This window comes from Rhipicephalus sanguineus, chromosome 1 (assembly GCF_013339695.2).
Source record: "Rhipicephalus sanguineus isolate Rsan-2018 chromosome 1, BIME_Rsan_1.4, whole genome shotgun sequence".
NCBI classification, from domain to species: Eukaryota; Metazoa; Arthropoda; class Arachnida; order Ixodida; family Ixodidae; genus Rhipicephalus; species Rhipicephalus sanguineus.
This window is the reverse complement of record NC_051176.1, coordinates 234379750-234394310: the sequence shown is the minus strand read 5'-3', so window position 1 is coordinate 234394310 and position 14561 is coordinate 234379750. Positions and strand designations below refer to the sequence as shown.

At 44.8% G+C, this 14561-nt stretch overlaps 1 protein-coding gene across 1 annotated transcript in view; it reads left to right on the top strand.

The window, feature by feature from the left end:
* LOC119374825 (HEAT repeat-containing protein 3) overlaps window positions 1-14561 on the top strand; it is a 42493-nt gene that overhangs the window by 7603 nt on the left and 20329 nt on the right. Inside the window, exons 3-5 of the mRNA XM_037645024.2 lie at window positions 1249-1333; window positions 13196-13290; window positions 13367-13476. Coding sequence (XP_037500952.1) covers window positions 1249-1333; window positions 13196-13290; window positions 13367-13476 — 290 coding nt within the window. The remainder of the gene's footprint in view (window positions 1-1248; window positions 1334-13195; window positions 13291-13366; window positions 13477-14561) is intronic.

Genomic DNA, 14561 nt, shown 5'->3' with positions numbered 1-14561 from the left:
CCATGCTGCTTATGCTCAGTGATTGACTTCAGCGCATTGTTTTTTATTGCTATTTTTTTTTAGACAAAGACATTGACTGTACATAGCAGATACGTATATTAGCTAAATGTCTGCCCATACTGCCATTAGTCCAGTTCACATCGAATTCTGTCATTATCAAAGCTCAGCTATAGAAGAAGCTTGATGACTCTACACTCACAGAATAGATCGAGTAAAAAGGGTGTCTTTTTGTCCCACAACGATAATCGTCATTTATTTTGCCTTCGTTTCTTTGCATTATCGTGACGCGCCCGGCACTTTCTGGTCACGAACGGCAAGTGCGCTATCAGCGTGACATAGCATTCTTGGTAGGAAAGTGGCCAGCGCCGAGTTTTCAAAAAAGGAAACGCATACAAGCCATATGACGATTATTGTTTGGGGCAAAAAGACTCCCTTTTTACTCTATCTATTCTGTGAGTGTAGGCAGTAAAAAAACTATTCAAGAGTAAAATTGTCAACATGAGGAAGAAGAAAAAAAAGAACTTGAAGCAGGCCTTGCCACTTTGGCAAGGACTGCTTACTAAGAAAAAGTGGACGCATCATATGACACAAGGGTAGGAATTCGACCTTGTTTGTAACACACGTTTTGAAGAATTTTTAGCGCATAAGAAACACAATGACGAAAAAAGGAGGGACACAACACGTATACTATAGCGCCCCATGTTGTGTCCCTCCTTTTTTCGTCAGTGTGTCTCTTATGCGCTTAAAAATCCTTGAACACATCATATAACGTCACCTTCGTTGTGAAGCGGAACAATTTGTGAAAGAAAGGTTGGAAAAAGTAAAAAAGAACTGAAAGCATTACCTCATACAAAAGATATCCCAGCCACTTCATTAATGTCAAGAGCTTTTACGCATCTATAGAACTTAATGTGATGAAGACTACACATTTCTAATCTGATTTTGTATTTATAATGCAATAAAGCTAACCATAGTGTTTTGGAAACATTGTCCTTGCAAAGAATTCCTATTTGGGGTCTTGCTGCTCCGTGACGTTCAAAAACCTTTGGCAGGTATTTGAATGTCCTTGAAAACCCCGAATTTTTACTTTCAATACTTGTACAAACTTTTTGTAACTTATAAACAAATTTTATGGAACTTGGAATTTCATTTCAGCTGTATGGCACCTCTAGTGCACTTAATGTTTGAAGAGCACTTTGTTCTAATGCTGTTAAGGCATTTACGTCTTGTTTTTTTTTTTATATATAGAAACATAAGTGCCATTAGCCATGAAGCATGTCATGCACTTATCGATTTCGATGTGATGACACCATTAGTAGGCCTTCTAAAACAGGTAAGTGTGTTTAACTTCTCTGTTTGGGCATTTTCTCACTTGTGAAAGCTTTCAACAAAGCTTGCACCGACATTTTTGCCTTGCAGTCACACCAGACATAAATTATAAATTGAGATATAAGTGTGGCATGAACTAAATCTTGATGAGAGCGATATTGTTAGTTAGTGAAGCATGCATTTCCATTTCTCTTGCAAAATACGTCTGCCTCTTAAAGTAATTCAACTCAAAGATTTTTGCTTCTAAATCAATTCAGCAAAGCTCGTTTTTAAAATGCACTGTTCTTGCAACCGATGTACTTCATTTACTATATCAAATTTCTTGCAAAATCAACATTTCACTCCCTCCTTATTTATTTATTATTATTATTTTAATAAAAGAAATTACCAGCTGCATTTACTTCAGCATTTGAAAAAGGAAAAATTGACCTCTATACAGCTGTAACTTTCCTTCCTTTCTATCTTTCATTTTTTTACCCCCCCCCCCTTTCCTTGGTGTGAGTAGGACTTTTGCAAAAGCTGTGTTACTGAGATAGGCAATCTCGCTTGATTTGTAAATTAAGGTGTGCATTTTCTTTCGGGCAGAGTGTAAAATTGCAATGATTTGCTTTTATGCAAACTTTTAAATTTATGGTATAATGTATACATTTTTTATTACTTTGAGGGTGGTGAAATAATAAATTGCTTAGTCTGAATCGAGGCAGCGAATTGATAGGCTGCATAAAGCAGGAGACATGTTTATTCTGCACTGGGTAACTATTTTGCATAGGTGTCTGTGTTCAGGCACCTGGTCATCTGTAAAACAACTATGCACCAGAATCGCTTAGATGAGTCTCCATTTGAATTGGTCTCTGTGTGTAGATTGCAAAAACTGGTTGTCGCTTTTAACATTCCAAGTTCAAATCCCGGTACATTGTACAAACCCCAAAAAATATTATCAAAGGACTCAAAATACACCTAAAAATTTTCATATGGAATGAATACATGTACATGTTTATATGAAAATAATCATACATGTGGCTTAGTAATCAAGAAACATGTAAAACGTTTCTAATTAAATTGGCCATAGAGCTTGAGGAGATGAGAAAATAAGCACAGTGTGCAACATTCACAAGGATTCAGATCCACAAGCAACACGAGTTTTAGTTTTCTTTTATGTAATCTCACATAATTGCTGAAGCAGTGAGAAAAATGCTTATGCCAAGCTTTTCCTGAAAGGTACTCCTGAAAAGAAGCATAAACCAAAAAGTTGCATGCAGCCATTCCACTTTGTGAAGGTGGGTGACCAGCGGAACTGTTGTTCACATTCCCATCTCTGCTCTTGTCGCTATTCTTCATAAGCATGCTGCTCCTCGGGCATTCTCACAATGCGCGGCCGCCCCATACTTGCTAGTGATGATCGTGCCTATGCACTCGACTGATGTGGCGAAAGACATACTAGAGTATTTACATCTTGTCCTGCAGAGGGCTTTTATTCCACTACCACAATATTAAACTTGTGTCCTTCTTTTACATTTGTTTTCGACCGCGTGTACAAAAGCATTCATATGGTTCAGATATATTAACTTTTTGCAAGCGTGGGTGTGTAGCCCTGTGGTTAAGACACATGCATCCGGAGCATGGGGGCCCGAGTTCAAACCACTGCATCGGTAAGGGAATTTTTTCCACTCTAATGCATTAGTTTCTTCCACCACTCCATACAGGGCAGCCAGGGTGGGGTTACTAGCCAGGGGTTCCACTTTAATGCTTCAAGTACACTACTGCTCTCTAGAGGGCGCTAGGCATTTCTTGTAGACATGGACAGACTGCACAAAATCAAGGAGGTGTGCCATTTACAGCTTCTCTGTGAAAGTGAAATAAGTAAAGAATAATAGAAAGAAAGGCCGGTCCTGATGGCAGCGAGGAGGCACTACTGGCAGATTGTGGCACCCTATGTCCTCGTAGCCAAAGCTACTTGAACCGCTTTATTACTAATTGACAACCGAAACTACTTTCTTCAGTTTAGGTTTGGTCAAAGGTTCAGGCACATTCTGAGAATATTGGTTTGGGTTCTGTTTCTTCCAAGGTTCATGTTTGGGCACGATTTTCGGTTTGAGTTTGACACCCAGATGCTAGTGCTTACAGCCAACATCTAACTTGTGCATGTGCTTAGTTTTCATAAAAGACCGAAGATGTGACAAAAATGAGTGCACTCTAAATTGAAGTCTGTCCTGTAATCATGAGGACTGTCTTGAATATACTTGACTTTCTTTCAGTGCCTTGTAACAAAACTGTAGGTCTCCTGCACTGGCACTGAACCTTTGAAAGTGGCACGCCACCTGCCGTCACAGAGGATGAAATCAATGATAGTCGAATACAACTTAGTCTGGAGAGGCCCCGCCCAGATGACTAAAGCGCGGCAGCCAATTGCCTCCGTGTCTATAAAAGTGGTCCCACTCATACACTTGGCAGTGTTCTCCGAACGTGGGGTCACTGGCTGTCCAGCTCATGACGTCAGTCCGGAGCACGCCCGTTAGTGCAGGCTTGTGTGCATCCGCCTTTGGCGAGGAAATGCCGCAGGCTTCTAAAGTTGTATCCGGCTATAGAACAATGTCCAACTACCTATCCCCTTTTCCCAAAAATGAAAGCTCTCGGCGTGTGGCCATAGGGCAAAATACACCCTAATAGACGCATTCACCGATCGTGTTGTGTGGTGATGCGCCGAATCAGTACAGCTCATACTTGCCAAGGCCGCACGTACGTAGTGTCTTACGCAACGGTAGGGTGTCGCTAACGATCTCTTCTCAAGCGCAGTAGCTAACAATCGTGCTGACACTGAGCAAGACTTCCACTTTTTGTTGACGGCGCAATTTCATGGCTTTCGAAATGCCATGCAGCTGCTATTAAGGTTTTCATTGACTTCTAAACGGCGAGTTTTGACCCTGTATTCGGTATTCATCTCAAGAAGGTGACAGTGGTTTGAAGTTGTCCGTCGTGGGCGGTATGGGGCAGTGAGAGATACAGTGGAAATGAAAGGCTATGGCGAGGAACCTCTTTTCCATCTTCTTTACAGTCACTTCTATCTTTCCAGAGAAATTGGGCACCTCTTTAGTTCAATCTGAGCAGTCCAATTAATATTGACACCATTGTAGCTTAGCAGGTAAAGTTTTGCGCTGTTGAGATCGAGGACGCGTGTTCGATTCCCCGCCATGTTTCAGTGGGGGCAAAGATGCGGGTTTGATCCCAGGCCACGACGGCCACGTTTCGATGGGGTCAAAATGCAAGAACACCTGTGTGCTTAGAGGTGCATGTTTAAGAACCACAGTTGGTTGAAATTAATCCGGAGTTCCCCACAACGGCGTGCCTCATAGCCAGAGCGTGTTTTCGGCTCGTAAAACCACAGTACTTATTAGAGAATTGTAGACTAGGGTCATAAGCGTGCGCAGGGTTCCCCTTCAGGGGGGGCGAAGGTTCGTCGCAGCGCCCCCCTCCCTATTATGTCAATGTATGCGGCTGCCTTTGCGCCCCTCTTCTCGCCCCCCCTACAATGTATAGGGCTGACTTTGCGCCCCCCCCCCTTCTCGCCCCCTTGCCCCCCCCCCCCCCCCCTGCGCACGCCTATGACTAGGGTACATAAAGCTTTGCGTTAGCGTTTACCGCCACTGCGCATGCGCTATCCTTTTAGGTGCCCACTTTAAAAGCACCTTGCAACACTTTTCCAAGTAATCATAGAATGGCCCCATTAAAAGAGCTTATTGCCTCACCGATCTGCCGCCGCAAAAATGTTTAGAATCCGTCAAGTACGATCGGAGTCACAGGGATTTGTCGCACGCGTCACGCGCTTTTTCCTTTCGTACCAGTGAGCGCGCTGAAAGCTACGCAGGGGGGGAGGGGGCTAAAGCCCCTCCATCGCGTCTGCTGCCGCTTTTTTAAGTACCGCCATCTATTGTTTCGACGATGACACCCACTTCCGGTTCCGGAGCTTCCGGAAGGAAGTTCTTGAGCCACTTCCTTCCGCTTTTTCCTTCCATCTTGTTTCTGCGCACGCATGTGCATACGCGAGAAAGCAAAATTTCATTCTCCGTTTCGCAAGTGTTCTGACAAGGGGGCAAGAAGATACGTCTGTTCGTCAGCGCAACCTTGAGCACTTTTTTTTTCTTCGGACGCGCGGCTTACATTCAGTGTGATCGCTAGCGGGCATGTGGCGGCATCCCGCGGTGGCCGCGGTAACTGTGCAGTTCACGATGCTCAACTAAGCCAATGGCGCGGTCATTTGGGTTTATGGCGTCATTTATCGATAGAACAGGGAACGATGTATAGCAGACTTTGAGAATTAATTGCAAATTCCAGGCTGCGTGCTGCGCTATAATGTTTGGCTCGCATGTGCTAGGGAGCCTCGACTACCGATCGGCAACGTTTTCTGATTATCCTGAAAAAGCGTTACAGGGGGGCCCCTTTAATTGACGAAAATAGCGTATCGTACCCAACGACCGCTATTTCTGCGTGCCCTATTCTAAAACTGCCTATAACTATAAGCTGTTGTGTCCGTTTGCTTGTTGTGATAAACTGTATGTAGTACAAACCACCTCGTTCAATTCCTGTTTGCGACGTTCTCCGGTCACGGTGATTAGCTCCGATGGCGTCATTTTTGTTGTCAGCGCTGAGCAGATAACGTTTAAGTGGTTTTCTTGCTATGTACAGTCTGTTTCATACTTAGGGGAAATCTCGGAGCGCCTGGCATCGCGATGCGACTAGCGCTGCAATCGCGCGCCGGCAGCAGCACGCGCGAGCTGCTGACGGCGCGTGGTTGCAGCGCTGGGCGCATGACTATAGCATGACGATGCCACGCGCTCTGAGATTTCCCCTAAGTGTGAAACAGCCTGTACAGTGCAGATTAGAATATACTCGCATGCGTGTGCACAAAAATATTGCCAGGGGTAACGATCGCTCGCCTGCTGTTTGATTATCGGCATGGAAGGAAAACTCGCGGTTTCACGTGTTATTTATTCTACGTTATATTTATATACGCAGCTTTAAGAAAAGTGGAATGGTAATCTTCGAGACTTTGTGGGTGGGGCCCTACGTCTAGGGCGCCACTGGCCTTAGCCACCCGCCGGACTTGATCCAGGAGCGCTAGTCGCGCTAGTTGCAAGTCAAAGCTTGTGAGTTGTGCCTTTTGATTTCGGCTCGATATATGAAAAGTCGGTTGCCGGTAATTTGGCAATTCAGCGTTGGTGGTTGTTCATGTCCTGCTCGCCTCACTTAATTGCCTCATGTCGCCATGTCCATGTGGCGGCGAGCGTGGTACTTTCGTCCGAATTCGTTGTGACCCGCCGCGCGGTGGTCTTGTGATTGTGATGCTCGACTGCTGACCCCCATGTCGCGGGATCGAATCCCGGCCGCATTTCGATGGAGGCAAAACGCTAGAGATCCGTGTGCTTAGCATTAGGCGCACGTTAAAGAACACTAGTTGGTCGAAATTTCCGGAGCGCTCCACTACGGCGTCTCCCGCAATCATATCGTATTTTTTTACGTAATACCTCGCAAATTATTATGAATTCGCTGTGAGAAGGTCATCGGTATGGCTTGTTCTATCAGTACAGAACTTTCACCGTTCGCGCCGCACGTAACCGACTCTCGCACTGCAACCCGCGCCGCTTTATTGGGGCCCTTCGCCGTGGCGGGTGGCAGCCACCGACGTCCGTTTGTCCGGCCAGCAAGGCAAACCGCACTAGGCGTTAGTTTGCATAAATTAGTGCGCTTTGCGACTGCCGACGAACGGGCGGCACTTTTGCTTTGCGTACTCGAGACCAGTTCACCTGAGGGCTGCCTCTCCACTGGATTAGGGAAACGCCACGCGAGCGCGCCTTCCTTTACCCGCCCTTCTGCTCTGTTTGATGGGGAAAGGAAATAAATAAAAAAGGCTGCGGTCGTGCCCGGAGCCAGCGCCTGTGGCCGCGCGGTGCTGCAAATGAAAAGGGCCCTCTGGGGAAGTCCATGAAAGATTTGCATGCGGCGCACGGTGTGCCGTCCGTCCCAAGGGTACGCGGCGAGCGACGTGCGCTCTTGCACGGCCGCCAGTCTGGCCCCGTAGTCGCTCGCCGTTGCCGGTGCTTGGTGGCGGTGGTGTTTACTGTTCGAGGTCTCGGCAACATTACATAGACTACACTTGATCTTATAATTATCAATTTTTTTCATTGCTGGGCTTGATTTCATGTAAGATATGCGTTATTCGTGACGTTTTCTTTCTTATCGCTGCTATGAAGCGGCACCTCAAAGTACTAACAAATCAGCCTAAGATTTAGAATGGTGTAGCCATGCTACTGCAACACTGAAAACCCTGGTACATCTCAGACATATAGAAGTGCATTTTTAATGACTTATTAGTTCATAATGAAGAAGTCGTGGTGCACTGTGCAAAATACATGAGATAGATTCTTTTTCATGCATTTTGTGCATCAAATCACTTCCAATAAATCCGTTTGCCCAACGTTCGTAGGCATATCTACCGGGAGGGGGGGCAAGGGGGCACTCCCCCCTGTTTTTGAGGGCAGTCACGGTCAGCAGCACACTGGATAACAAATGTTTTCTTTCAACACACATGATTTAACTATATAGTATATGGTGGATATTTATATATAAGGTGTGCACTGTTTCTGCAGTAAAAAAAAAGTCAGTTTCACTGCACGGGCGAAGCAACGAGTGTGATAGCAACAAATTGGAATGTTATACAAAGTAAGGCTAGCATCTAACTCCCTTAAACGTGGTCACTGCAGTGAGCGAAGTGACCTTTGTGATGTCTGTGGCTTTAGCGCAAACATTGCGATGAGAGCATAACACGTACAAAGGTACGTGAGCCATCTGCTGATCCTCTCTAATGATATGGCTGTGCGCGCGACCACGTCCGATGGGTCATAGTCCGCATTTCCTGCTGGAGGCACGCAGCTCCAGCAGCTCCTGCTCCCATCTCCATATGCCTTTTGTGCAATGAAAGATTGCTGGCGCATTTCCCCTCTGCTTCATCGGCAGCCCTTGCATCATCGGCAGCGATCATCGGCAGCCCTCGCACGTTTTCACTTGCACGTAGAACATGCAACGCGTGGAGCTATTTTATCGACAAAAATGCACCTGAAGTGTCCATATTGTCACGGGGTCGTGACGTCGACGAAGGCAGCAGTGAACACGTCCGAGATGAAACTCTTCATTTGGCCGAACTTGTGGCGGAGAAACCGAAAGTCAAACTACAGCAGTACACTGATAGCGGCGGACAGAGCGTCGACCGTCGATCAACTGACAAGTGGTCAAGCGCGTCGGCTTTTATACAGGCGCTATCGAACTTTCCAGCAAGATCTGTGGTGGCGGCGTTATCTCTAGACAAAGCTGGAACATTCGCGTGCGGGGCCGCAATCTTAACAAAAAGAACTACTACATTCGGGAAGCTTCTCGAACACTGCTTCGCGGACAGCATCAAGCGTTGATAACCTGTCCCTGCCGGTCAAACTCGAATACATCAAAACAAGACAAGAAGTGGGCGTGGCAATATAATTGCTATCGCAATAAACATCTTCTGGGCCCTGCCAGGACGCATGGTACAAGCTACCTACACAACACTTTTGTGCTTGACGCCAGTGTTGCATAGGACACCACCGCTGAGTATGGACTCTATAACACAAAACTATTCCATTCTCTTTTTATTCTGTTCTGCCTTACGCCAAGTTTACATCACCAGTGTTACTGGTGATGTAAAGACGGGCTAGAACTAGCAACTTTGTGTGAAGACGCTAATCAAACGCTCTTCCCGTTCGCAGGAAATTACTTTTTCTTTCTTTCGGAAACAAATACCATTGCCTGCTCTAACTCACTGGCTGCTGCTGTGAATCGATGAGTGTGCAAAAGTGTTCCGTGTTTCATTTAGGTTGACCTCGCAGAACTAAAGCAAATCACTGAGAGACGACAGTTCCCCCAGCATCTCCTATTAATCTACTTCGCTTTGCTTAACTTATGACTGCTTCAAAAGAGAGCGGTGGCTTGCAGCAAGCCATTAAACAAACACTTCCTTAGGAAAGAAGATTCTCAGGGCGTTGTCGTATATTTTCACAAACAAATCGACAGCATTATACTGGGTGTTTAAGAAATGTGTCCAAAATCCTCAAAAATCTGGAAAATGCAATATTTGCTGCTTGCTACCTTCACAATTGCTTTATCTGTAACAGTAGGCATCTTAAGATGGTTAAAGACATCATTTGGGACAGTAACTAAGAAAGTTAACTTTTTAATTAGTAGAGTAGGTTATGAAGTTCTTCACGCGAAGGACCCATTGCAGCTTTGAGATATAGAAGCCTCTAGTAATTATTGTCGCACAATGAAATTCATCCCAGTTCAACGGCGAAACCAAAACCGAAGCACCGATGCACACAACAAGCAGACGACCAGAATGACTTCACCGTTCAAGACAACAATTACAGCGGTGTAGTTCTTCCGCGTTCGTTAACGTATGTGCGCAATGCATGCTATAATTGCAAGCACAGCCCGCACACCCACACAATGAAGTCGGTTGATGCTTGATATAACGATGCTCACTCATTCTGGATGTCTCAGAAGAATATGGCAGTTGCGCTCTTCCACGTTTCGGTTTGTTCCGCGTGGGATGCAATAACTCTTATGGGCGAGAGAACGAGTACAGAGAGAGAGGGAGAGAAAGAATGAGAAGAAAGAGAGAAAAAGATAGAAAGACAGTGAAAGAAAGAGATAGAAAGAAACGGACGTAGAAAAGATAGAAAAAAGAGAGAGCAAGCATAGCTGTGTATAGTAAGCATAGCAAGGGGCGCGAAAGGAAAGTGAGGACGAGGAGGAGGAGAGAGGGTAACACATAGTATAGCCTTCTATAGTATAGTATATCATGGGGTGGGAAAGGGAACTGAGGGTGGGGAGGAGGAGGGCAACACCACCAGCTCTGCTGCTTCCTCAGTCTTCACATCACTAGTGCATAGCTGCCCAAATTTTTTTTTTCTGAAGATAAGAAGAGGCATCTCACTGCTGAGGAAGCACTTGAGCTAAAGTCCCTAGATTTTTCCCTGTAGATTTTTCCTTGTTATTTCTTAAGTACCGACAACCATTGAAGCACTGCCGACGAATCTCATTGGCTAACGCTCGTTTTCGGTAGCCATGTTCTTCCTAATGCTTTTCAAGCACCTGGTGAAGCGTGTCCCCCGCTCACTAATGACGGGAGGAGAAAGGCGCGCCACGCTAGCATATTGTCCGCTGAACGATGCGTGGCTAATGTACTTAGACGTACGTGGCTTTGTAAATCTTCCAAGTTAGGAAGAAAATGGCAGCAGACGCCGGCTGCGCGTGAGAGAGGGCCGGGAAAGGAGGCAGTTGTCGGTACTTAGGCAAGAAGGGAAAAATCTAGGAACTTTAACTTGAGCTATTCTGAAGCTTGCCAGAGAACTCTAACAATAATGATGACGCGATAACTGGTGTTCCAAATGAGCATCTGTTCTGTAGAAACACTCGCGAACTTGTGTGACTGTATGTGTTATGTGGTTATCACTGTATATATCATAATCGTCACCCAGCACCTGGAGTAGCATGTCAGGCGAACAGCCAGGCAAACATCTCCAGCTTCATTAAAATGTTTATCTCTATATCGCGACCCAAACTTGACTGGCACGCGACGTCGGGTGCTCAATTATCAAAAGAGAAGTCCGCATTGTGTGTAACATTCCACTACGTGCAAATTGCTTTGCACCATTTCACAAGAAAATGTAAACTGTCTCAAGTGGACAGCGGGACATACAAGTCCCACTTGAAGAAAGTGGCCTAAGGACAGGGTTGCCACTGACTTTCGAGAAAATGTCGCCAAACAACGAGCAAAAAGTCGCCAAAAGTCTCCATTTTTTTACAAATTTCGCCAAAAAAGTCGCCATCCTAGATATGTGCGGCATACATAGTAATAAAACTTTCCACTCACGTATAGCTCGGTAGAATACAGTACCATCCAAGACCCTTAAATTATATTGACGTTTCTCAATGCCAGTTGTATCGCCCGCTTCACCATGGGAGTGCATGGTGCTGCTTCTCCGACTAGCCGCAAGATGTGCGTGGTGGCGCAAGGGTGAATGAATGAAGCGCTCATGATATCCTTCCATCCCTGTCGGCTCGTTTAAAAGGTAAAGGTGTGGTAAACCTTGGGCGAAAACCGTGAAAGCGCTGTTTGTAGACAGCTTTACGTACCCTTATATGAATTAAAATGATTAAAAGGTTCATTGACGGTAACACGACAGAATTCTTGCAGGAACCGATCATTAGTGAGACTTACACTTTTTAAGTGTGAATTGATATGATAAAGGACGCCACCGACCCTTTCTTATAGTCACTTACATCTACACGTGTCAATCCGATGCGTTAATAATGAACAGGTAGACAATATAGAATGTTTATAGCAATTGTTTTCATTGCACACGCTCACCGAGAACAGTGGAAAATGCCTCAATAAATAAGCTAAATTGGGGGTACTGCAACAGTGAATAAGTCGCCAAGCTATTCAGAACAGTTGGAGCTTTGGCGGAACAAATGGTCGGAACACGCAGCCAACCCGTCGTCTAGCCCCTTCAGAAGCGAAACTTTAGAGAAGCTTAAACCACCTAAAACTATATACTTATAGTCAAACACTGCCCCCTCGCGGTTTGCGAGGCAGTCCGCTGACTTACATTTTGCTAAAATGTCGCTGGGGGACATTCGAGTACCTGCTGCATTTAGATGAATTGAGGAGATACACACGAGTTACAGGACGGACATACCGAATGACGTGTAATGTGCACGTTTTCTCTAAAACCAAGAAAAATACCGGGAATGTTGCCGCTCATTCATTGGAAAGACACTGAACTTAGGATGCATTACTCAGTGGAGACCTAAGCCAAAAATTCGCCATGTCGCCATTCATAATTTTAGGTCGCCCCGGGCCTCTCAAATTCGCCAATTTGGCGAAAAGTAGCCACCATTGGCAACCCTGCCTAAGGACGTATCGGTCCCACTTTTTTCTTCGCAACCAAACACTTCTCAACTTTCAGATTGGCTTTCTTGGAAACAAGAAGTGATCGATAACATACGAAAAATGTTTTTAGCACGATAACATTTGTTCCCTCGTAGTGTCCACCAAAGGGTTAAGAACATGCAAACTTGAACACATTGTTTTATGTTAGAATCCATTTTTTTTTATTGAGCCTACAAGTATCATTTGGGGTAGTAAAATAGTGATTTATTTCAGATGCACTTAGCTTGCACACAACCATTTCTAACTGCAGTTCAAATACTTTTCTTCAGGCAATAAAATCAAAACTGCTACAGGTTAAATACTATCTGCACTTTGAAATTTGTTGTGCAAATAATGTTTACGTCAAAGAATTCCACCTTGGAAAGTGAAAAACCACTGTCTGTCAAAGCTTGAATTAAAAGGAAAAAAAAATGGATGGTATATATAAGGATGCGCTGTTTAGCAAAGTTGAACCTACTCATTGCAGCTTTATTACAACACATGCATTGTGTCAATATTGTACTACCATAACTTCAGTGGTGCTTCTTTATACATGATTGTATGAAAGGCTCAGATGATGTTGAGGCTTGCAGAACTACGCAAACGATTTGCAGGATGTTCCGTGTTGGCTGTTGTCAAGGGTCTTCCACTTTTTAGTCTCACCCCTTCAGTCAAGCTGTACCGATAGAAAGTAAATACTATTACAGAAAAATGTCGAGAGAGTTCTTTGAACCTGATTTAATTCTTTTGTGTTTTGAATGCTGAGTGACAGTTGGGCACCCGGCAACATCTCTGTTGTGACATGAGAGAGGATTGTTAAGGCAGTGAGGCTTGTTTTCCGCATCGTTGCAGTACAATTCTCCCTGGAAGCCTGCTGAACAGCAAGAGAAAATAGATTCAAAGACAGAGGTTTTTTATGAAAGCGTACATTTATTGTGGAATTTGTGGTGAGTATGCTATATCTACATACTTTTTCACAGGTTTATTGCTGGAAGTATTTTCTCATCATATCTTCACTTGCAGTGAGAGCAGCGAGACCTCCGTTTCTGTATTCAACCGAGAAAGGTTATGGACAGTGTTGCTTCCCTGTATGAATGTGGGCAAATATGGCACAAGGATAGCAACAGCTGTGGGTAAGTGCTGTTGCTCTTACCCCTTGCTCCTGTCAAAAGATTAGTCATATTCAATATGCTGTAAGCATAGTGAAGCTTCAGTACTGTGAAAGTCGAGAAAAAGAATCCGTGTTAGTGTACAAACAAGGCAGCATTTGCTGCTTGTTTACTTAAGGTGGACAGGCTGTTCATGCTCTGACAGGACTGTAGCAGGTGAAATATGTACCTTAGTTAACCTTATTTCATGCAGTGCTCAGGCTTTGAGTGCAGTAGTGAAAAACTTTCAGATGCCAGAAAAGGTCACTATCCACGTGGTTGGACTATCCAGTTGACTTTGGTTGGAGCAGGCCACTTCCAATAAGTCTTATGAAAGGAAATTGGAAAATATGCATTTTCTTTTGTACTATTCATTGGAGATGAACTGTTTCTCGTTTTTATTTGGTGCCCTCTCTAGGATGTGGTTCTTGGGAAAAGTACAATGGAAACATTTTCTACAACCGTGCTCACCTAAAGTTGTCCAACCCAACATCTACAACCGTACCAGGGTCATGGCCCTATGCCATGCCCCCCTCCCCCCCTCTCTTCTCCATCCCTCAAGGGGACTAAAACTGGTGGTGATAGCTATGTAGCGCTAAGCCAACTATGACTAATGGACTCTGTGACAGAGACGAGCACTATTTTTCAACTGAGTTTATTATGCCAGACTGTAGAAATAAGTAGTCTACAATAAAGAACAGGAACATATGAAAAGACAAGAGATGATGCTAAGCAATGCAAAAAAACAAAAAAATAATGCTATCACTTGGTGCGTGCACCACTGCGTCCAAGAGAACTGGTTTCCCAAGAGAGGTTTTCCAAGGAAGGGAGTTAAATGGCAGACTTACGTAAATGTTATGTTCACGTGCCATCTGCGCTGCTTCAACAATAATTGAGGTGTGTGGTTGTGTCTGTGCCTACGGAGTGTCGATGTCTTCAAGAATAGGTGTACACTTGCACATGCCACAATGTTGTTCAAGGAACCCATCTTTACCATTTCGGGCATTATTGGTGTGTTCTAGAGCACTGCACGGGCCGATTTTTCCGGTCCGGGCCCAGCCCGGCCCGAA